Here is a 22599-nt window from a genome sequence, read left to right as displayed (position 1 = left end):
GGGGGGGGGGGGGGGGGGGGGGGCACGGTGTGGATAAATTAGGAATTTGGGATTAGCAGATACAAACTACTATATATAAAACAGATAAACAATGAGGACCTACTGTATAGCAAGGGAACTATACTCAATATTTTGTAATAACCTATAAGGGAAAAAAATCCGAAAAAAAAAAAATGTATGACTGAATCACTTTGCTGTACACCGGAATCTAACACAACATTGTAAATCAACTATACTTCAATTAAAAAAGTATTTTAAATAACTAAGTAGCTTTATGTTAGGATATTAATTGCAGTGTGTAATAATTATAAATATTAATCGATGTCTTTTATAAAATGGTCTAGGGTAAACTGGAAAAAATGAATTTAAGGCAGATTTCAATTTGAACTTTCTGGATATGGTTTAAAGGTATAATATCTGATACATTTCCCGGGTCTTTTCAAAAATTGTATCTTATTTTTATATACTCTGGCTATATTTTATAATATCTTTCATTGATTTTGGAAAGCCCACATTTATATAGTATTAAGATAATGGATATTTGTATTTATCAAAATGCATCTGAGACAGAATTCTACACTGTTTATCTGTAATTAAAATAAGAATAATAACAAAAAGTCAAGTCTGAATCTGGGGAGATTTTATTTACCAAAGGTAGCCAAACATATATATATTCCATCCCATATGTTTTTCCTACGTGATGCTGACACTCCTGCACTGAAAGGTGGAATCCATGTTCCTTCCCCTTGAACCCACACAGGCCTTTGTAACTAATTCAACCAACAGAGTATGGCAGAAGTGACACTATATAACTTCTAAAGTTAGACTGTGAAAGACAATACAGCTTCTGTCTGGCTCTCTCTCAGAATACTCATTCTTGGAAACCAGCCATCACTGCTATGAGGAAGCTCAAATTAGCCCACACAGAGAGACATCAGAGCCAGCTCATACTGTTAAGTGAAATCTTCAAGAACTTTGTGAGCCAGTTGTAAAACACAGCTATTATGTTACAGTATATAAACTTACAATTAAATGAATTACATTAAAAACAATGGTAATAGGGGGCTTCCCTGGTGGCGCAGTGGTTGAGAATCTGCCTGCTAATGCAGGGGACACTGGTTCGAGCCCTGGTCTGGGAGGATCCCACATGCTGCGGAGCCCGTGATCTACAACTACTGAGCCTGCGCGTCTGGAGCCTGTGCTCCGCAACAAGAGAGGCCGCGATAGTGAGAGGCCCACGCACCACGATGAAGAGTGGCCCCTGCTCGCCGCAACTAGAGAAAGCCCTCGCACAGAAACGAAGACCCAACACAGCAAAAATAAATAATAATAAAAATTAATTAATAAAAAACTCCTACCCCCAACATCTTCTTAAAAAAAACAAAGGTAATAAATACTCAGACCTCATTGCTTCCTAAAACTTTTATTACATTTTACTATTATCTATAATCTAAAGGTTATTAACATGTATTGTCTCTGTATGGTGTAAATACTATATAATGGTGTGCTATTGCAACTATGCATCCTTGCCCAACTCTAGAAAAGTCAAGGCTTAAGAACAGGGCTACGCTAGACATTCTCGTCCAAAGCTTAAAAACAATCCCTAAAAAGATCAAACTGATCCACAAGGAATTTAACTACTTGCAGAACAAAATTCAACATTCTTTAAAGAAACACAAATCCCAGCACACAACAACACAAAGTTCAAAATACTTATCATCAGGACTTCCCTGGTGGCGCAGTGGTTGGGAGCCCACCTGCCAACGCAGGGCACAGGGGTTCCATCCCTGGTCCAGGAAGATCCCACATGCTGTGAAGCAACGAAGCCCGTGCACCACAACTACTGAGCCTGTGTTCTAGAGCCCATGAGTCACAACTACTGAGCCCACACACCACAACTACTGAAGCCCACATACCCAGAGCCCGTGCTCTGCAACAAGAGAAGCCACCGCAATGAGAAGCACACACACGGCAAGGAAGAGTAGCCCCAGCGTGCTGCTACTAGATAAAGCCCGCACGCAGCAATGAAGACCCAATGCAGCCAAAAATAAATAAATTTAAAAAACAAAACACAATCCAAATAATTAATTACTAAACATGCAAAAAGTAGAAAAATCAAGGTGTACAAAACCAGAAATGACAGAGATGACAGAATTAGCATATGAGGACATGAAAACACATAAACATGTTCCATATAATCAAGAATGAAAAGGAAAAAATAAAGAGGAGCAGAATGGAAGGGTTTTGTTTGGTAACAGCTTTATTGAAATACAATTCACATAGAAAAAAGGGAGATTTTTTAAAAAGAACAATACAGAACTTCTAGAGATGAAATATATAATATCTGAACTGAACATTTCACTGAATTAAATTTATATCATATTAGATACTACTGGGAAAAAATATCACTGAACTCGAAAATACAGCAGGAGAATCAATCCAAAATGAAGCAGAAGGGGAAATAATACTGGAAAATAAATGAAAAGAGCTTCCTTATGTGAGGGATAATGTTAAGTAATCTAGCATCCCTATTAAAAAACTCTCAGAAGAAGAGAAAGGGAAGAGACAGAAAAAAATTTTGAGAAAAAAGTGGCCAAAAAATTCTTCCAAATTTGATGAAAACTATAAACCCATGGAACTCAAGAAGCTTTAAATGAACTCCAAACAGGATAAAGATTAATGAAGAAATAAAAACTTTTTAAAATACTAGACTAAGGCTCATCAAAATCAAACGTGGGCAAACCAGTGATAAATACAAAATTGTAAAACAGCCAGAGGAAAAAAGACATATTAGGGAAATCAACACCATAATTAAAAACACCAAAATCACCTTGATGTCACAAATGCTTAAGGTTAAGAACCTTTGAAGGAATACTATGACTCCCTTTCTTCTTAAATATAGGACTTTTCTAATATATACTTTACCTAGTTTACTGTGACTTCTCTTCTTTTAGAGATATATATTTGAATTTCTTTTCAAATGTATGTTTTACCTTTTTATTATTATTCAATTTGTTTTCAAAACACATATTTAAATCACTTTTCAAATGTATCAAGTTTCCTTGTGAGTATAAAAGCTTCTTTCCCCTGTGGATCCTAGGTATAAAAAAGAGTTTATAAATTGAAGAATTAAGAACTGAAGTGGATCCATATAATGGCATATTATTCAACAATAAAAAGGAATGATATAATTTAGAGTACTCAAAATCATAGAAAGTAGAATGTTGATGGGCAGGGACTGGGGGAGGAGGGAATGTTAATATTATTTTTATTTATTTTTATTTATTTATTTATTTTTTTGCGGTACACGGGCCTCTCACTGTTGTGGCCTCTCCCATTGCGGAGCACAGGCTCCAGTCACGCAGGCTCAGTGGCCATGGCTCACGGGTCCAGCCGCTCCACGGCATGTGGGATCTTCCCGGACTGGGGCACGAACCCGTGTCCCCTGCATCGGCAGGTGGACTCTCAATCACTACGCCACCAGGGAAGCCCTGGAGCTATTATTTAATGGCTATAGAGTGTCAATTCTGCAAGACGAAAAGAATTCTAGCGATGGATGGAGGTAATGGTTGTACAAAATTATGAACGCACTTAATTGAACTGTACACTTAAAAATGGTTAAGATGAAAATTTTATGTTCCGTGTATTTTACCACAATAAAAAGAAATTAAATCAAAACAACTTTTGAAAGGAAGGAGGTACCGATACATGCTACAACATGGATGAACCTTGGAAACATTAGGCTAAGTGAAAGAAACCAGACAAAAAGGCCACATACTGTATGATTCTATTTATATGACATGCTCAGAATAGACAAATCTATAGACAGAAAATAGATTCGTGGTTGCTTAGGTCGGTGAGGGGGGCGCTGCTTGGGGAAAATGGGAAGTGACTGCTATTGGGTACTAAGTTTCCTCTGAGGGTGATGAAAATGCTCTAAAATTGACTTAATGAGGGCTGCACAATTCTGTGAATATACTTAAAGTCATTGAATTGTACATGGTAAATGGGTGAATTGTATAACATGTGATTATATCTTAATAATCTGTTATTTAAAAAAAAAAAAAAAAAAAAACCCGAGGTGGAGCAATCACCCAGCGTTTGAATGGGGAAAGCTCTTTCTTCTTCCTGAGTGTGATTTTTACCAAGTAGCAAAGGTCTTATTTCAAAACATTCCAAGTCTGTTGCCCCTTTTCCACCTCAGCTCTCCTGGGTGCCTGGAAAAGTTACTTAAGTGTGGTAACACTCAACCTCACCTATCACGCACCTCTTCTAAAAAGGAAGACAGCAAGGGTTGTTTGGAAGAATAAAAGAACTACAAAAACCTGTAGAACAATGGCAGGCAAACAGAGGGTTCATTAACGGCTTGACGAATTTACTGAAAAACTGAATAGATCAGATCTATGTAGAGTAATGAAGCAAAGAAAGGTAGACAACCCTGGAAAATGCAAATTCTGTCAAGTCATGCCTCTTGTCATGGCCCCTTCAGGTAGGAGGAGAAAAAGGGTATCATCAGATTTATCCTTCTCTTTAACCATATGTCTCCATTTCTATAGTTATTTCATACTAAGACTTTCATGTTAACCCTAAATCCAAACTTTACCTCTTGATCCACTAAATTGAAACTTTTTTTTTTTTTTGGTTTTGTCTCATTTTCTTTACCTAAATTCCTGGGGATAATGAAGAAATAAGCATTTTCTATCCTCCCCTATCATAAATTGTCTGAGGCCAAAAACTAGAGAAAAATCTGCTCAACCACCTGTATCCAATACCTCCCCTAGAAGTCCAACAGCTCAGGAAGAGTGGTTTTACCCAAAACCCTTTAGCATACAGAAAAAGCACCTCCATGATTAAAAAGGACAGGGTAGATCTACATGTCCTGACATTGGAAATTGTTCAAAATGTTCTGCTAAGTGGAAAAAAACAGTTGCAAATTAGTATATATAGTATAATATAATTTATAAAATATTATTATTAGTTAACTAATTTGGGGGTCTATTTGAGTACATACAGATGTGTATAAACAGAAAAAGAATGTACAGCACCCCCAAAAATTAGCAGTAGCCCTTACTGAAAGGGAGAGATTATGAGGTCTTTTACTGTCCACCTTCTACATTTCTGTATTGTTTGAAATTTTTATAACAAGAACGTTTTACTTTTATAATCAAGACAAAAATTTGCTAGAGGGAATAAGAGAGAAAACTGGGAGAACTACAGCCAAATTGCAGAACTCCATCTCTTACTTCCACTCCCCCAACCTCTTACCCACACCACCCCTTATGAAGGGGCCAGTCTACTCAAGCACAATGGAGACCTTTCTCCACAAAGGAAAAAATGGCCCAATACTGCAACAGTCTCCTCTGCCCTCAGGAGAATGTGAGAATATCAGAGTCATGACTTGTAAGAATGAAGAAAAATTGCCCCAGAACTCACCAGGGTTCCCAGACATTACTGAATCACTTCCTTCTTCCTTTTCTTGGACTTTCTTTGCTTTCTTTTTAACAGGCCCATCACTCTCCAGTGGTCTCTTTTTACTCCTATCGATTTCTGCAACCTATGTTAGAAAATGATATTATCTCTAATCTCAAAACTTGATGTATGCAAAATACTTTAAACCTTGTTCTTGCCATCCACCCTTCATAGAATCATCTGTTTAGAGTTATGGGTGAACTGTTTTACCATCTTTAAAGACAAGGTGGAGACTGGCAGGTCATGAGCCTCAGCACCTCAAGCCCTCCTAGAATTAGAACCAAGGCTGCTACTTTTCTTCACTCGATCAGTCTTCCCCTATCTCAGATTATGAATCACCCTATTTACCTATGTTAAATAGGATACTTTTAAGAAAAAAAACTAATATTTAGGAAAGTTGAATTTAGACAGATAATTAAAAACAGTATCATTTTTGAAATGTTAATTGTCATTTAACTGTTTCACATTCAAACTTGATTTATGTTCACCACTGAAAATGCCACAAGATTATGGACTATATGCTGGCAGGAAACCTGTCAAAAACTTAAGTCCTTCACCAAATAACCTCTAAATGGTAGGCATAAAATAAAATCTTGGTGAATTCATGAAAATATAGGCTATGGTCAAAAAATAAAGACAGGAGAGGAACAATCATCTATGGAAGAAACATAAAAGAAGGGAACAAGATTTTGAAACAACAGGAAGCAGACAACAACTAGCCATCACATCTGTATCATCTTAAGAAACTTTATCCACCCAAACTGTGTATGACTTTATAACCTGAACTACAAGGGGTACAGTCACCAGGGAACTGCACGACTTTGACCCGTAAACGCTTGAAATACTAAGCAAGGCTGTTGCTGCCTTAAAAACTAGAGATTTAACGGCAGTTTTCGTCTAGTAAGCTAACCAAACACATACAAATAATAAATAATGCTCCTCTTCAACCCTCAATCCAGAAAAAAAAAAACGGGGGAATGGGAGAGGATGGAGATTAAAATATGTATTCTTTGACTCTAACCTCATCAGAATGAGCTAAGGTCTGCCATTAAGAGCCGGTGTGACCTTAGCCTTAAATCTAAGGTCACAAGTGTAACACTACCCTAAAATGCCTGAATTGCACCTAGGACGGATACTGCCCTGCCTCTTCCCTCTTTCTCCTTCCTGAGCCCCGCCCCTTTCCCGCCTGGCCCAGTCATCTCGCATATTCTCGCGCACAGTCCCCGCCTCGTCCCGCTCCACCCACAAGCGCCGCCCCCGCCCGTATGGTCGCGCCCACTCCCCGATGGCCCCGCCCCGCCCTGGACCGAACCCACCACGTGTGGCGGCAACTGAGGCGGGAGAGTGGCCGCTAGGGGCGCTGCGGAGTCAGAGTCAGGATCCGCCTTCTCGGCTGCACCCGTTGGGGAGGAGGTGGATTTCAGGCTTCCCGTAGACTGGAAGAATCTGCTCAAAACCGCCTGCCTTGCAGGACCTGGGCCGGCGGGAGCGGCGCCACCAGAGACCGGCTTCCGGCGCGACATCGCGGAGCATGTACCCACAGCCCGGCAGCAGGACGACCTAGGAGCGCGAGCCCGCGGCCGCCGTTCCCAGGGCGTCTGCGGGCGCGAGCACGTCGCAACCCTGCGGTGCGCCGGGGCGGGGGGCGGGCCGAGGGCGGGGTCTCGCCTGCACAAATAGGACTGAGGGGGCGGGGTGGCCAAAATTTCGCGCCAAGCTGGCGGGTAATCTCCGTGTCAGTGTGACTTGCTAGCTCGGAAGTGTTTTCTGCTGCTATCATGGTTCGTCCGCTAAACTGCATCGTCGCTGTATCCCAGAACATGGGCATCGGCAAGAACGGGGACCTGCCCTGGCCCCCGCTCAGGTACCTGCTGGGCCGGAGGTGGGTCGAGTGTGTTGGATCGGAGCTTAATCGGGGCACCTGGGCCGGGCCGGGTCGACGCTGCGAGAAAAAGGGGACGAACTCGTGACCTGGGTTGGCGGGAGGTAGGCTTAGACTTCCTTCCGCGTCAGGAGCCTGGTGGCTAGTTACTGATTTCCGTCCCGCTCCAGCTGCCCCGCTAGGCCTTTTCCTCCCGCGTCCTACCCGAGCAAAGTCCCAGTCCTGGAGGTCCCCCCAGAGCACTGTTTGTCGGGTGCGTTAGAGCTGAAGCCCACGGGATCACATTCTGAGTAACTCCATGTGTTTCTCTAACTTGTAGGAATGAATACAGGTATTTCCAAAGAATGACCACAACCTCTTCAGTAGAAGGTAATGTGGGATTTTTAAGTGATTCAAATTTGCGAAGGGTCTTGCCTAAGGAAGCTTACCAGTGCAAATTTTACTTAAATTAAAAGTTTTTCATGTTAGTCTGGGACCTTTTGTCCTAACATAAATGTGGATGCAGTTCCCAAGATTCATTAAACATTATTTTTTTAAAAAATTTCTTTGAAATTTTATGTGGGCGCGCGTACAACTCAGGTATTGGTCAAAATTGGAAGCTAGGTAGAGGCTTCTGTGGAGGTTAGCGCTGGCAAAGGAAACCAGAACAGGCCTTTGAAATAGCTGCTGGAAGAGATGATAGTGCCTGAATGGCAATCGAGAGGACAAATTTCCAAAAAGCAGTTACAAGATACTCAATTTGGAGATTAGAAAGTTAAAGGTGATGCAGGAAGGCACCAAAGATGAACTCTCAGATTTTCAGTTTGAGAGTCTGGGTGACATGGAGAATAAAGGAGTGGGGAATAGCGTGCAGCTGTAATGATGATGATTTTAAAGTGCTTGTAGTATATCCGGGACAATTTCAGTCACGGGGAGCTAGATGAATTGAGCCACTGGAGAGAAGAGGATAACCACGGATAAGAATGTGGGCATGAGGGAGAAAAAACCTAAGAGACATGTGTGTTTATTCATTAGAGGAGGAATAGCAGAGTAAACAGGGAAACAGTAAATCAGAAAGGAGCAGATGCAGCATAACTATAACAGGACAGATAAAAGGTACTTCAGTTTGGCCCTTGAGTCACTAGTGGAGACATGATGGCAAAAGCTTGAAGCTAAAAAATTGACATGAACCACTCTCAAGAATCCTAAGTATGGCCTGCTAATCGGAAGACCTCCTTTCTGCCTCAAGGAAGTAAACATCACCATGATGTTCACCCTAAAAACCGACACTGCTAACTTTCCTTTTTGGTTTTTTTTTTTTTTTTTTTTTTAACGCCTCCCTATGTCCTTCCCTCATCATCTCTACCTTAGTTGTTAGGTCAGGTCTATGCCATATTTCTCATCAGAATTCCTCACCTATTAGCTCCATTATCTTTAATAGTTGATATCTCCTTATTGAACACGTAAAGCTCTGTCTTTGAAAATATAGTGCATATTGTATAAGGGTACTCTGAATTATAGGGGGTTTTTTGTTTGTTTATTCTTGGAGGAAAAAATTTTTTTCCAACATTTAGAGGTAATATTTGGTAAGAGTAGTGAAGCAAAACCTGAAAAATGCTTAGTCTTACGACTTGCAGTTTGTAAATTTAGTCTTTTTGTTTAAATAAAATCAAAGTAATGATGATTCTTTAAGAAAACAGATACAGGGACTTCCCTGGTGGCACAGTGGTTAAGAATCCGCCTGCCAATGCAGGGGACACGGGTTCGATCCCTGGTCCGGGAAGATCCCACGTGCCACGGAACAACTAAGCTCGTGCGCCACAACTACTGAGCCTGCGCGCTAGAGCCTGCGAGGCACAACTACTGAATCCTGCAAGCCACAATTACTGAAGCCCATGCGCCTGGAGCCCGTGCTCCACAACAAGAGAAGCCACCACAATGAGAAGCCTGTGCACTGCAACGAAGAGTAGCCCCCACTCACCACAACTAGAGAAAGCCCATGCACAGCAACGAATACCCAACGCAGCCAAAAATAAATAAATTAAATAAATAAATTGTTTTTAAAAGTAATAAAACAAAACTACATTAAAAAAAGAAAACGTACATGCACTCCTTTTGATAGTCTATCAGAACATATCAAGAATCATAGAAATGAGTATGTTCGTTTGATCCAGATACCTGACTCCCAAGGGTTTTTTTCTCCTAAGTAATTAAACAAAAATGGAAGCTTTACATGTGTAAAGTTTTTATAGAAGCGTTATTCTTGAACTAGATGCACAGAAGCACAATTGATAATGTTTTAAGCTCATTGCATGGAATATTAAGCAGCTGTCTTTAAAAAAATATGACTAACTTAAATGTATAAAGTATGCAAATATGAATAATACTGTTACATCAGTTATTACAGTACATATTAGATGCTGAGTATTGTTGTAAGTCTTCAATCGCCACAGCAACCCTACAAGTAGGAACTACCATTATCTCCCTTTTATAGATAAGGAAAATAAGGCACAGGAGATAAACATGACTCACCTAGTAGATGACAGAATACATTCAATTTGAGCCTTCAACCCAGAATCTTTGCTCTTAACTACTATAATATACATGACTACAGTTGATGAAAACTATATATTGGTTATAAGTTGGCTAAAGCCAAAGGAAATAACAGTTACTAGACTTAGATAATGGATGACAAATGGTAAATTTTGATAAAGCTGTTTTAAATTTTAATTTTTTAAAGCAGATCCACTAGGTGTCCCTATGACAATCATATCTATGCATATATGTATGAATATATAAAAATATATATGTATACTCCCAAAATATATTTATCTTTTGCGTGTGATTTTACAGGTAAACAGAATTTGGTGATTATGGGTAGGAAAACCTGGTTCTCCATTCCAGAGAAGAATCGACCATTAAAGGACAGAATTAATATAGTTCTCAGTAGAGAACTCAAGTAAGTACTGTACCATAAATTCACCACAAGAAAATCATGTTCCGTTTCTTATGGTAGAGGTCAGTATAGGACAAAATAAAATAGTATGAATGTAACTATGGATGAAGCTACTTAATATCATAAAGGTGATTACAGAAAATACGAAGCAGTTATTTATGCCATATGACAGTAACTTATTCTGTTACTCAAGTGACTGATTTCATCACCTTGACAAATTACATTAAATCTAACTATGGTAACAGATTTGCATGTTTCCTTGAACCATTATTCAGTAGACTTAAATATCAGTTATATAATGTAATTTAATAAACTTTTCTAGTTTCATGTAAAATCAAAATACATATATTATGGAACTTGCCAAACTTAAGTGGTTATCCCCTCTCTGTACCTAGCCCTAAATGCAATAAGATGTAAATTTTAGGATGGGCTAAAAATTGGTCCTAGTCTTGTGCCCTGTTATTTCTAGTTTACCACAACAGCATCTGAAGGTTAAAATTTTCAAAGTTTTGAAATGGAAGCACTTCCTAGGAATTCTAGGGAGTGTCTCTAGTTGGCCTGGGGGAGGAATTTTCCTGTTTACCAATTTAACTTTAGGCAACATAGTTCTGGATGCCTGGAAATGCCCTGGGGACTTGGCAGGGTGAGGAGGGGGAAGCAGTTTAGGTAAAAGCATTAAGACTGTTCATCAAGTCAACTCCAGTGCTTTTACCTTCACCAAGGCTTCCATGGCATTTACTCTACATGTAGTGCAAACTGATTGCTATTTTGTTTCTTTTTGTTATTTATTACATTGGTCCCAGCCCACTAAAATAAATTCTGGAACCCCAAGGGGTTTTGCAGGAGTTTTCTGAGGGGGAGAGGGGAACCTGAATTATACCATAAGGGAAAGTTTAGGACTGGCATGGTAATTATTCTCTCTTAAACTAATAATATAATCACACAAAAAATGCAGCATCCTAGGGCACTGCTTGCTTAATAACGGTGGTCATAATATTCCTTTCCCACGTGTGTTATTAGGGTTCACCCAGAGCAGCAGAACCAGTAGAATATCGATAGATAGATAGATAGATGGATGGGTAGATAGATAGATAGGTAGATAGATCGATAAAAGAATTTTATTGCAAGGAATTCCACAGTTGTGGGGCTGGGTAGGCAAGTCCAGATATCTGTAGGGCAGGCCATCAGGAAGGGCAGGGAGGAACTCTGCAGAAGGGGCTGAAGCTGCTGCCCGCTGGTGAAATTTCTTCTTCAAGGAAGCCTCAGATCTGTTCGTAAGGCCTTTCAACCCCTTGAATTACGTCCACCCAGATAAAAGTCATTTAATTATCAACTTTAATCACATCTGCAAAATACCTTCACAGCAACACCTAGATTAGTGTCTAAATAACAGTACTATAGCCTAGTCAAGTGAACACCTGAAGACTATCCAACCACGGAAGGAAAAACACTACACAGCTGTAGCCTAAGGGGACTCAGGCTTATATAGATTTTCTCCTAAATCCCTCCTAGAATGGTATAGGTTAAAAACCTGGAAGAAAGTATACGAGAATATTTCACTGATTGCCTTTGGGTGATGGGGAATATGTTGATATGCATCTTGCCATCTGCCCCGATCTTCATGCTGTTCTCTTTCTCCTGGTTACTAGGATATTCTGATTATATCCTTACTTCATAGAATCCAAATTCACAGACCGTATTGCCATTCCCAGAGACTCTTTAATAACATATTCTTGAATACTACTCAAGTTTATTTATGGCCAGCTTGAGCTAAAACAAACATAAAGAAATCTCAGTGGGGTAGATGTTCAGTTGGGCCAGCATATCTCCTCAAATGATGAGTCTTATTTCTTCCTTATGACCCCCCTGTGGTGTATGTAATTGGATTCAGTTGTTTCTTATGTATTCATATGTAACATTTGTTGGTGCATTTCACTTTTTTTTTTTAAGGCAGAGAGAAAATTTAAAATCTTTATGTAACATTTGTTGGTGCATTTCACTTTTTTTTTTTAAGGCAGAGAGAAAATTTAAAATCTTTATCACCAAGCACACCAAGGAAATAGGGATACCAGTTAGAGAAAAAATTTAGAGTTATTTTTTGTCCTTCCTTCTGCTTCCCTACTTGCTGGTCAGTTCCACACATATCCTGAGCACCTGCTATGTGCCAGGCACTGCTAGGTCCTAAATAGAAGGGGGGAGATATACACGTGTAAATCTCTTGCTCATGCAAGCTTTTAGAGATAACTCAATTTTTCACCACCAACCCACAATGTAAAAAGAAACTGCATCCTCAAAGTAATCCAAAAATTTGCTGCCAGATACTAGTCATTTTGCATAACTGTTCCCTTAATAAGGTATAGGAAAAATGCCTTTCTAAAGCTTTCTAGACAATCAAGTTGTGGCTTTAAAAGAAATATTATGCAGCCACATTTGGAAAACAGGCATTTTCTGAAAATGTTAAACATAGAATCATCATATGACCCAGCAATTCCACTCTTTGGTATATAACCAAGAGAGATGAAAACATGATTACATTAAAACTTGTACACAAATGTTCATAGCAGCATCATTCACAGTAGCCAAAAAGTGGAAACATCCCAAATGTCCATCAGCTGATAAATGGGTAAACAAAATGTGCTATATCCATGCAATGCAATATTATTCCACAATAAAAGGAATGAAGTACTGATATATGCTACAACATGAATAAGCTTTGAAAACAGTATACTGAGTAAAAATTTAAAAAGCCACACACTGAAGGGCATTTGATTCCATTTATATGAAATGAAATGTCCAGGATAGGCAAATCTGTAGAGACAGAAAGTAGATTATTGGTTGCCTGGGAGTGGGGAATGACTGATAATAGGTACAGGGTTTCTTTTGGGGGTGATGGAAATGTTCTAAAAGTAGATAATGATGACAACTGTACTCCATGAACATAATAAAAAATCACTGAATTGTACACATTAAAAGGGTTAATGGTGTGGTATGTGATTTATATCAAAATAAAGAGGTTTTTTAAAGTCTTTGGAACCAAAAATCAAATAAAGAAGTTTCACTGCAATGCTGCAGCTTTGGCAGCATCTTTAGAAAATCCAAAACTGCCTGCATGATATAAGATGTTGTAAACTGTCTTCAGTCCATGAAGTTGTCTAACATTTCATGGCAGAATTTTTTATGGTCGTGCTATCATATTCTCCACAGTGATTAAAACTTTCTTCTCTTCATAAAGCTTCAGTTCTCTCCCCACCACTCACATACTTGGTGTAGCAAAGACTTACCCACCTGGCTTCTAATACCTGTTTTGGCACCTATTAACTTTGTGGCTTTAGGCTTTTTTAACTTTGAGCCTTGCTGAACCTCAACTTTCTTATCTACTGAATGGGATTAATGACAACTTCTTAGGGTGATTTTGAGGGTTAATTAATATTTTATATGTTAAATTTCTGGCACACAGAAGGTACCCTACAGATATCAGGTCCTACTCCCCCAATCCTTGCTATTTTAGCAAAATTACATAATTTTGTAGCTTATTGAAAATATTAATATTAATGAGATCACAGTGGACAGGCTCATGATCTTATTTTCATCTTAACGTATCACTTTGTTCTTCCTTCCCTCAATCTTGAGACAGAAAAATCCCCTGCTTTTAACATCTATTCCTTCCCCCGCCTCCACTGTTTTATTCTAGACTCCATTTTTTTTCTGTCCTCAGGACCTTGCTCTGTTATACTGCCCTTTAGTATTTTAAACCTCACCACAGATTACTTTTCTTCTCTCAATTTTCCTGGAGCTTTCTTGTGTTAAATAACCTTAATGTAAGCCTCAATGATATTTATAGTGGCCTGTCACTTCTGTGTTTTGCTCATGCTTTTATCTCCTTCAAGACTCAGCTAAGGGATCAGACTCCAAAGAGAATTCTTCCTGTCACCCCAGCCAGATGATGCACAACCTCTGTGCCCATCTAGCATCCATACATCCCCAGTGCATGTCCTTTTCACTTTTATAGCCACTGCTGAGCTATTTCTTTGCCTGCCATCACAATCTTTTTGGTACAGGAAGTGCATTTTTTTTTAAATCTCTATTTCAAGCACCTAGCACATCTCCTAGCAAAGTAGGGGTTCCAGAATTTTCATGGAATAAATGGTCTGTAGTCAGTTTATAAAAATAGAATCATCCCACGTAACAACACTTTGTAACCTGCCTTTTCCCCACTCAATATATTAAAAGATTAATTTCTATAAATATTTTTAGTGGCCGCATAGTATTCAATTATGAGGATGAAGCATATTTGAATCAATTTTTAATAGTTAGAAATCACATTTTTAAAGACTGAGTATTAAAGGTCTTAAAGTGAACATACTTCTGAATTCTGGTTAAGATGTGATTCTAGCCTAGGGTTTTTGTTTTTAACTGTTTTCCCAACAGTCCTCAGGGAAATTGGGGCAGAATTCTATCTGCCATCCTCTTTCATCAGGCACAATGGAAAGGATAATGTTTATATAATACCCCAGAGTAATCAAATGAGGCAGCTCAAGGCCAGAAAACACTGGTCTGAGGGCTCTGCCTAAACTAGGCCACACCATCTGAGGCCTGAGGGAACCAGAATCTAACACCTTTGTAGCCCATGACCACCTGTTGAAAGCCTATTGTCTGAATAAGAAGTGCAGCTCAGGCCCCAAACTCAGGCTGCTGGAACTCAAATCCTAGGTCCACCATTTTCTAGCTGTGTGACTATTGGCAACCTAATCCCTCAACCTCAATATCCTCATCTGTAAAAAGGGATAATAGTACCTACATAGGACTGCTGGCAACATTAAATGGTATGATGAGAATAAAGCACTGCCTGACCCTACTACTTGTCAGAGCAAGCAGGCACTCAATAAATGTTAGATATTTTCTTTGTAATACAGCTATGCATCAGGTAAAAAGCAGCCTCCCTTGAATAGGGCTTTTAAGGAAAGGGATGGAAGTATCACTGGAGTGCCTGCTGTGTGCATTATCTCTTTTAATCTTCATGCCAACCCTCTGAGGGAATTCAAGATTCTGGGTAACAAGCAAAATATCAAGCATGGCCACACACTTCTTGATGTAGAGTATGTGTGCTACCACATACCAACTGTCCTTTGTGAGGGAATCCAATCTGGATCGGATTGAGATGATTATAGAAAGAGAATTTAGCAATGAAATAAGTAACAATATTGAGTGCTTGCCATACGGTATTTATTGTGTTAGTTTCTAGGATCTGTGCTGTGAAGAGGCTGATGAACTCAACCATTGGCTCAATTTTTTTGCTAATTTTCTGCCCATCTAGGGTCAAGTGTTTCTTGTGAAACATTTCTATACCACTGAGTAGCAATACTGTGCTGAAGCACAGTCTTGCTGGTATACCTCCATGTCTTTGTCATAACTAAAATCTGAAACAAATCCTTAATCTGTTCTTTGTTTTCCTTTTTAGACTCACTGCAAAAGGGCAAAGTAGTCGTCTTTACCTTAATCCCTTGAATCATTCTCAAGCGATTGTTCCACAGTCTTCACAAAAAGATTGTCCCCTTTCTTTGAAGTCCACACCAACCACGTATACCACCTTCTAAATCATTTTGCCGTAATCCACCTACTTCTAGAATACCTCTTCCAGTTTTCCTCGTATGTCAGTTCCTAAATCACCGATTTACATCCTACCTTAACTCCTGTCAGCAGTCCTGACTTAAACATCCTCAGTTACTAAAACCATCTTGACTCTTTCAAAGTCATTGTAAACTTGGTTTATTAACTAGACTGTCTTCTCCCCCCAACTCCACATCTGTTTCTTCTAAATTCAGTTCTCCCCTCGATTGGCCTGGTCCATCCTAGTCACTGCAACTGCCCTGATACCTTTGGGGATCCCTTGGCTCCTTTAGCTTCACCCTAGTCTCCGTGTCTTCTTCCAGCTTTGAATGAAAATACATTCTTTGTGCTATCTTAACTCCTTGAGAGATGACAAAGAGGGAAGTAAGTCAAATAGATGTCAAGAAGGTGAGAAAGGAGGCAGCAAAGAGAATGAATAGTCCCCATTAGCTCTTAGTTAATCATTGTTAGAACTACTAGTTTAAAGGCAATTATATTATTTTTTAAAAGCATCAGTCTAAGAACTTGACATTGAATTGTAATTTCTGTTGTGTCTAATTACTCTGAAAGCCAATTCTGCATGTTTCTTCATTTATAAAGGAAATTGCAAACTCTCACCAAAATAACAGTTTTGGAGGTTGGGAGAGACTGAGCTAGTCAATATAAACCATAAATTAATTTGACTTTTCCCCTTTGGGATTTTTAATTACAAAAGTAATAACATGCTCATTTTTTGATAATTCATTTATTTCTATATTGTTTGAAACATGAGAATCCTTTCCCCACACCCCAAAGGTAACCACATATTAACAGTTTGAACATCATTCCAAACTACAGTCACTCAAACATATCGCTCTTTTTCCAACATTTTATCATGAAGACTTTTAAGCCTATAGAAAGAATTTTACAGTAAACACCTGTATACCCACAACATAGATTCTACCACATAGATTATTTTATAGTATGCTTGTTTTATCATCCATCCAACCATCCATCAGTCTTATTTTTATACTTTTCCAAGTAAACTGCAGACCTTAGTATATTTTCCCCTAAATAATTCATTATATATCTCATTAACTAGAGTTTAATATTACTTTACTGTCTTTTCTTTTGAAATAAATATTATGTACAATGAAATGTACAAGTCTTACATGTACATTTGCTATATTTTAACAAACATATGCACCTATGTAACCCCATATCAAAGATATAGGACATTACTGTCACTCCCAGAATGCTGCCTCAAGCCCCTTCCCAGTGAATCTTTACCCCATCCCTCCGGAAACAACTACTGTTGTGATTTTTTTTCCACCACAGATATCACGCAGTATCACAAGTGGTTCTGTTCTTGATTCATTGTAGACCATACATACACAAATGTGGGTTGCATTATTGGCCATGGGCCATACTGATGTTAAATGCGTTTTATTGAAAGGTTTCATATTTATGATGCTTTTAATTTTATAATTACTGCCTCCTAGTCAGATTATTTGACTAGTATGAATGGGGTTTATAGAAATTATGTGTAATTCTTTCTTGTAATCTCAGGGAACCTCCACAGGGAGCTCATTTTCTTGCCAAAAGTCTGGATGGTGCCTTAAAACTTATTGAGCAACCAGAATTAACAAATACAGTGGACATGGTCTGGATAGTGGGAGGCAGTTCTGTTTATAAGGTAAGTAACGTTACCTGTGACTATAAGGAAATAGTCTACCCTCTTTCTTTCAGCTTCCCTGCCATCTCAACTTTTAAAAATTAAGCCATGAGCAAAGGAAGCATGTTATTTCTCCTGGAAGTTAGACATATTGCCAATTTGCACTATTCATTTTTTGATACTATCATACAAACTAAAGGAAAATTTTAAAGTCAGTTTTTAGGTCTGTACCAGTCTATTTTCAATTCAAAATAGTTGATGTTTCCAATTTTAAAAACATTCTAAATCCTTCCTGAGAATTGTACTTGCACTGCATTGGCTTCTCCTCCCTGGATGTGCCTAAATACACTAAGCTATCGTCTTTTCCTCAAGGATAAATATTATGTCCCTTACTGAGGAAAGGCTGTGGCTCTCCGTTGAGATACACTGACTCGATGTATGTGAACTTATTCAAAGGGAAAGAGTTAAATGATTTCGTATCATAAGAGAAGAAAGACACTGTGTTAAATAGAAAATATTCCTTTTTCTTGATACCAGATGACTTCCAGCTTTAAAAATTTTTGAGGATAATAAATAGAATTGTATAACTCTTTTATAACACTGAGGAAAGATTACATTTATGGAGAGGAAAAATCAGCCCCTACCCTTTGTGGCTTGTCGTAATATATGAACACTGAAATTATTTTAGAAAGAAGTATACCAGGATCCTAGGTGGCATTATAAAAACTCTGTTTCTTGGGTTCCTGTTTCTACAATCTTTAACATTCTCCATTTGTAATAGGGGGAAAATGGACATTTTCCTTTGATCTTTTCAGCCAAGAATGAATTTCTAAGAAAATAAGTTATTTTGCTGAGTGCCGATCACATTTTGAACTTGAAAATGTATCCTTTAAACAATATAAGTACTTAAATACATTTATATAATTTAATATATCTGTACTTCTATAAATAATAAAGAAGTAGAATCTGTAGGTTTTTGCATTATCCGCCTCACATCACATTGACTTACAGAATATTCGGGACTACCAGCCTGTTTTTGTAAATAAGGTTTCAATGGAACACAACCACGCCCATTGGTTTAGTGTTGTTTATGGCTGCTTTTGCCTACAAAGGTAAGAAACCATATGGCCCACAAAGCCTAAAATGTTTATCATCCAACCCTGTACAGAAAAGGTGGGCAAGGATTATTTGGCCTGAGGCAACCCAGCAATGGAGCCTACAGGCCCTTTGGTGGGGCTAATGGTGGACTCTTGGAGGGCTCACACCAAGGAGTACTTCCCAGAACTTCTGCTGCCAGTGTCCTTGTCCCCGCGGTGAGCCCCAGCCGCCCCCCGCCTCTGCAGGAGCATTCCAACACTAGTAGCCGTGTGGCTGACAGGGTGTTGGTGCTCCGGCCAGGAGTCAGGCCAGAGCCTCTGAGGTGGGAGAGCTGAGATTGACGTTGGTCTACCAGAGACCTCCCGGCCCCATGTAATATCAAATGGCGATAGCTCTCCCAGAGATCTCTATCTCAACACTAAGACTCAGCTCAACTCAACGACCAACAGGCTACAGTGCAGGACACCCTATGACAAAAAACTAGCAAGACAGGAACACAACACCACCCATTAGCAGAGAGGCTGCCTAAAATCATAATAAGTTCACAGACACTGCAAAACACACCACTGGACGTGGTTGTGCCCACTAGAAAGACGGGGTCTAGCCTCATCCACCAGAACACAGGCACCAGTCCCCTCCACCAGGAAGCCTACACAACCCACTGAACCAACCACACCTACTGAGAGCAGACACCAAAAGCAACGGGAACTACGAACCTGCAGCCTGGGAAAAGGACGCCCCAAACACAGTAAGTTAAACAAAACGAGAAGACAAGGAAACACACAGCAGATGAAGGAGCAAGGAAAAAACCCACCAGACCAAACAAATGAAGAGGAAATAGGTAGTCTACCTGAAAAAGAATTCAGAATAATGACAGTAAAGATGATCCAAAATCTTGGAAATAGAATGGAAAAAATACAAGAAACATTTAACAAGGACCTAGAAGAATTAAAGAGCAAACAAATAATGATGAACAACACAATAATTGAAATTTAAAATTCTCTAGAAGGACTCAATAGCAGAATAACTGAGGCAGAAGAACAGATGAGTGACCTGGAAGATAAAATAGTGGAAATAACTACTGCAGAGCAGAATAAAGAAAAAAGAATGAAAAGAACTGACAGCCTCACAGACCTCTGGGACAACATTAAATGCACCAACATTCAAATTATAGGGGTTCCAGAAGAAAAAGAGAAAAAGAAAGCGTCTGAGAAAATATCTGAAGAGATTATAGCTGAAAACTTCCCTAACATGGGAAAGGAAATAGTCAATCAAGTGCAGGAAGTGCAGAGAGTCCCATACAGGATAAATCCAAGGAGAAACACGCCAAGACACATATTAGTCAAACTATCAAAAATTAAATACAAAGGGCTTCCCTGGTGGCACAGTGGTTGAGAGTCCACCTGCCAATGCAGGGGACACGGGTTCGTGCCCCGGTCCGGGAAGATCCAACATGCCACGGAGCGGCTGGGCCCGTGAGCCATGGCCGCTGAGCCTGTGCGTCCAGAGCCTTTGCTCCCGGTGAGAGGCCCACGTACAGAAAAAAAAAAAAAAAAAAATTAAATACAAAGAAAAAATATTAAAAGCAGCAAGGGAAAAGCAACACATAACATAAAAGGGAATACCCATAAGGTTAACAGCTGATCTTTCAGCAGAAACTGCAAGCCAGAAGGGAGTGGCAGGACATATTTAAAGTGATGAAAGGGAAAAACCTACAACCGAGATTACTCTACCCAGCAAGGATCTCATTCAGATTCAATGGAGAAATTAAAACCTTTACAGACGAGCAGAAGTTAAGAGAGTGCAGCACCACCAAACCAGCTTTACAACAAATGCTAAAGGAACTTCTCTAGGCAGGAAACACAAGAGAAGGAAAAGACCTACAAAAACAAACCCGAAACAGTTAAGTAAATGGTAATAGGAATATACATATCAACAACTACATTAAATGTAAATGGATTAAATGCTCCAACCAAAAGACAGACTGGCTGAATAGAAACAAAAACAAGACCTGTATGTATGCTGTCTACAAGAGACTCACTTCAGACCTAGGGACACATAGAGAATGATAGCCAGGGGATGGAAAAAGATATTCCATGCAAATGGAAATCAAAAGAAAGCTGGAGTAGCAATTCTCATATCAGATAAAATAGACTTTAAAATAAAGACTATTAAAGAGACAAGGGCACTACATAATGATCAAGGGATCAATCAATGAAGAAGTTATAACAATTGTAAATATCTATGCACCCAACATAGGAACACCTCAATACATAAGGCAAATGCAAACAGGCATAAAAGGGGAAGTCAACACAATACAGTAACAGTAGGGGACTTTAACACCCCACTTTCACCAATGGACAGATCATCCAAAATGAAAATAAATAAGGAAACACATATGCTAACACATATATATGGAATCTAAAAAAGAAAAAACAAAAAACGGTTCTTAAGAACCATGGGGCAGGACAGGAATAAAGACGCAGATGTAGAGAATGGACTTGAGGACACGGGGAGGGGGAAGGGTAAACTGGGACGAAGTGAGAGAGTGGCATGGACATATATACACTACCAAATGTAAAATAGATAGCTAGTGGGAAGCAGCCGCATAGCACAGGGAGATCAGCTGGGTGCTTTGTGTCCACCTAGAGCAGTGGGATAGGGAGGGTGAGAGGAAGATGCAAGAGGGAGGAGATACGGGGGTATATATATATGCATAGCTGATTCACTTTGTTATACAGCAGAAAGTAACAGCATTGTAAAGCAATTATACTCCTATAAAGATGTTAAAAATAAAAAAGAAAAGTTGGGCCATATATCATTAACTTTGATACAGATCTTCAAATGCTGCTGTGATTAGTCCCTTCAATTTTTCTAATTTTTGGTACAGTAAGAATTGGTAGAATACTGATTTGATTGGGGCAAGAGACTAAATGATTTAATGTAAGCCATAGGATTGAAAATAAAAAGTAAAATTTGTTCTATGCCCTCTGTATGGAATTTTAAGGATTACACACAGTTGAATTTATATGTATATGTGTTTTTGTTTTGTTTCAAAAGCTATTTCAAAATCAAGAGTTATTGCTTTCTTAGAGTTGCAGTTGGGACTCCTGACTTTGTATTCAAATTTTAAGATATTTGTTCCAGGGCAGTTTTTTTTCTGTATAAACTATCAATAGTACTATAGGTAGTAATAGAAAAGTCATTAACAATATAATGCCAAATGCAATCATTAGCAACAAGAGACAGAATAAATTACCTACTAGCATTGTAACTATCTGCTGAGAAACTGAGGCATTAAATTTTATGTATATGTACTAAGCATGCCCTTGGGATTTTCATTAGTCAAGGTCTCATGAAATTACTATCCTATCCATATATACATATGTAAATTTTTTCTATGGAGGGTAACTAGATAATTTGGGGTTTTTAATTCTTAAACAACCAAAGATAAAAGACAAAACTGAATGCTTAAAATGAAAAAAAGCATTCATGTAAGCAAACTAGAGCCCAGAGTATGTTTGAACTCACGCTTGTAATTCTTGATAAATGATTAGGGCCATTCCCAACTAAGTCATACTTTGCAGGGTCCCAAACTAAAGAATAGGATAATTAAATAGCATGCTTTGGAGGTAACAAGATATTGTAGCATGTCTCTAATATCTAGTACAAACTTCAGTATGTAATTAAAGGAAAAATATTAGAGTTTCTATAACTTTTGACACAGATAAATAAGGAAATTGATGCCTTTTGTTTTATTTCAAAGGAAGCCATGAACAAGCCAGGCCATCTTAGACTATTTGTGACAAGGATCATGCAGGAATTTGAAAGTGACACATTTTTTCCAGAAATTGATTTGGAAAAATATAAACTTATCCCAGAGTAAGTAAAATGTTATTCATTGGTCTGAAGCACCTTTGGCTTTCCTGCTTAAGAATTATAGAAAAGAGAATG

General features: G+C 38.8%; 2 protein-coding genes across 2 annotated transcripts in view; one reads left to right on the top strand and one right to left on the bottom strand.

Moving 5' to 3' along the window:
- MSH3 (mutS homolog 3) overlaps nt 1-7063 on the bottom strand; it is a gene marked incomplete at its 3' end in the record, with an annotated part of 88404 nt that extends 81341 nt beyond the window's left edge. The window contains exons 1-2 of the mRNA XM_007471985.1: nt 6786-7063; nt 5434-5554 (exon numbers count right to left, since the gene is read on the bottom strand). Coding sequence (XP_007472047.1) covers nt 5434-5554; nt 6786-6992 — 328 coding nt within the window. The remainder of the gene's footprint in view (nt 1-5433; nt 5555-6785) is intronic.
- Nucleotides 7064-7216: 153 nt separating this feature from the next.
- The window catches only part of DHFR (dihydrofolate reductase), a 23102-nt gene continuing 7719 nt past the window's right edge, over nt 7217-22599 (top strand). The window contains exons 1-5 of the mRNA XM_007471981.1: nt 7217-7333; nt 7671-7720; nt 10184-10289; nt 17442-17568; nt 22412-22527. Coding sequence (XP_007472043.1) covers nt 7248-7333; nt 7671-7720; nt 10184-10289; nt 17442-17568; nt 22412-22527 — 485 coding nt within the window. The 5' untranslated portion in view covers nt 7217-7247. The remainder of the gene's footprint in view (nt 7334-7670; nt 7721-10183; nt 10290-17441; nt 17569-22411; nt 22528-22599) is intronic.

This window comes from Lipotes vexillifer, unplaced genomic scaffold, assembly GCF_000442215.2.
Source record: "Lipotes vexillifer unplaced genomic scaffold, Lipotes_vexillifer_v1.1 scaffold83, whole genome shotgun sequence".
In the NCBI taxonomy this organism is placed as follows: Eukaryota; Metazoa; Chordata; class Mammalia; order Artiodactyla; family Lipotidae; genus Lipotes; species Lipotes vexillifer.
The sequence above is the reverse complement of the archived record's forward strand: the minus strand, read 5'-3'. Positions and strand labels throughout refer to the sequence as shown.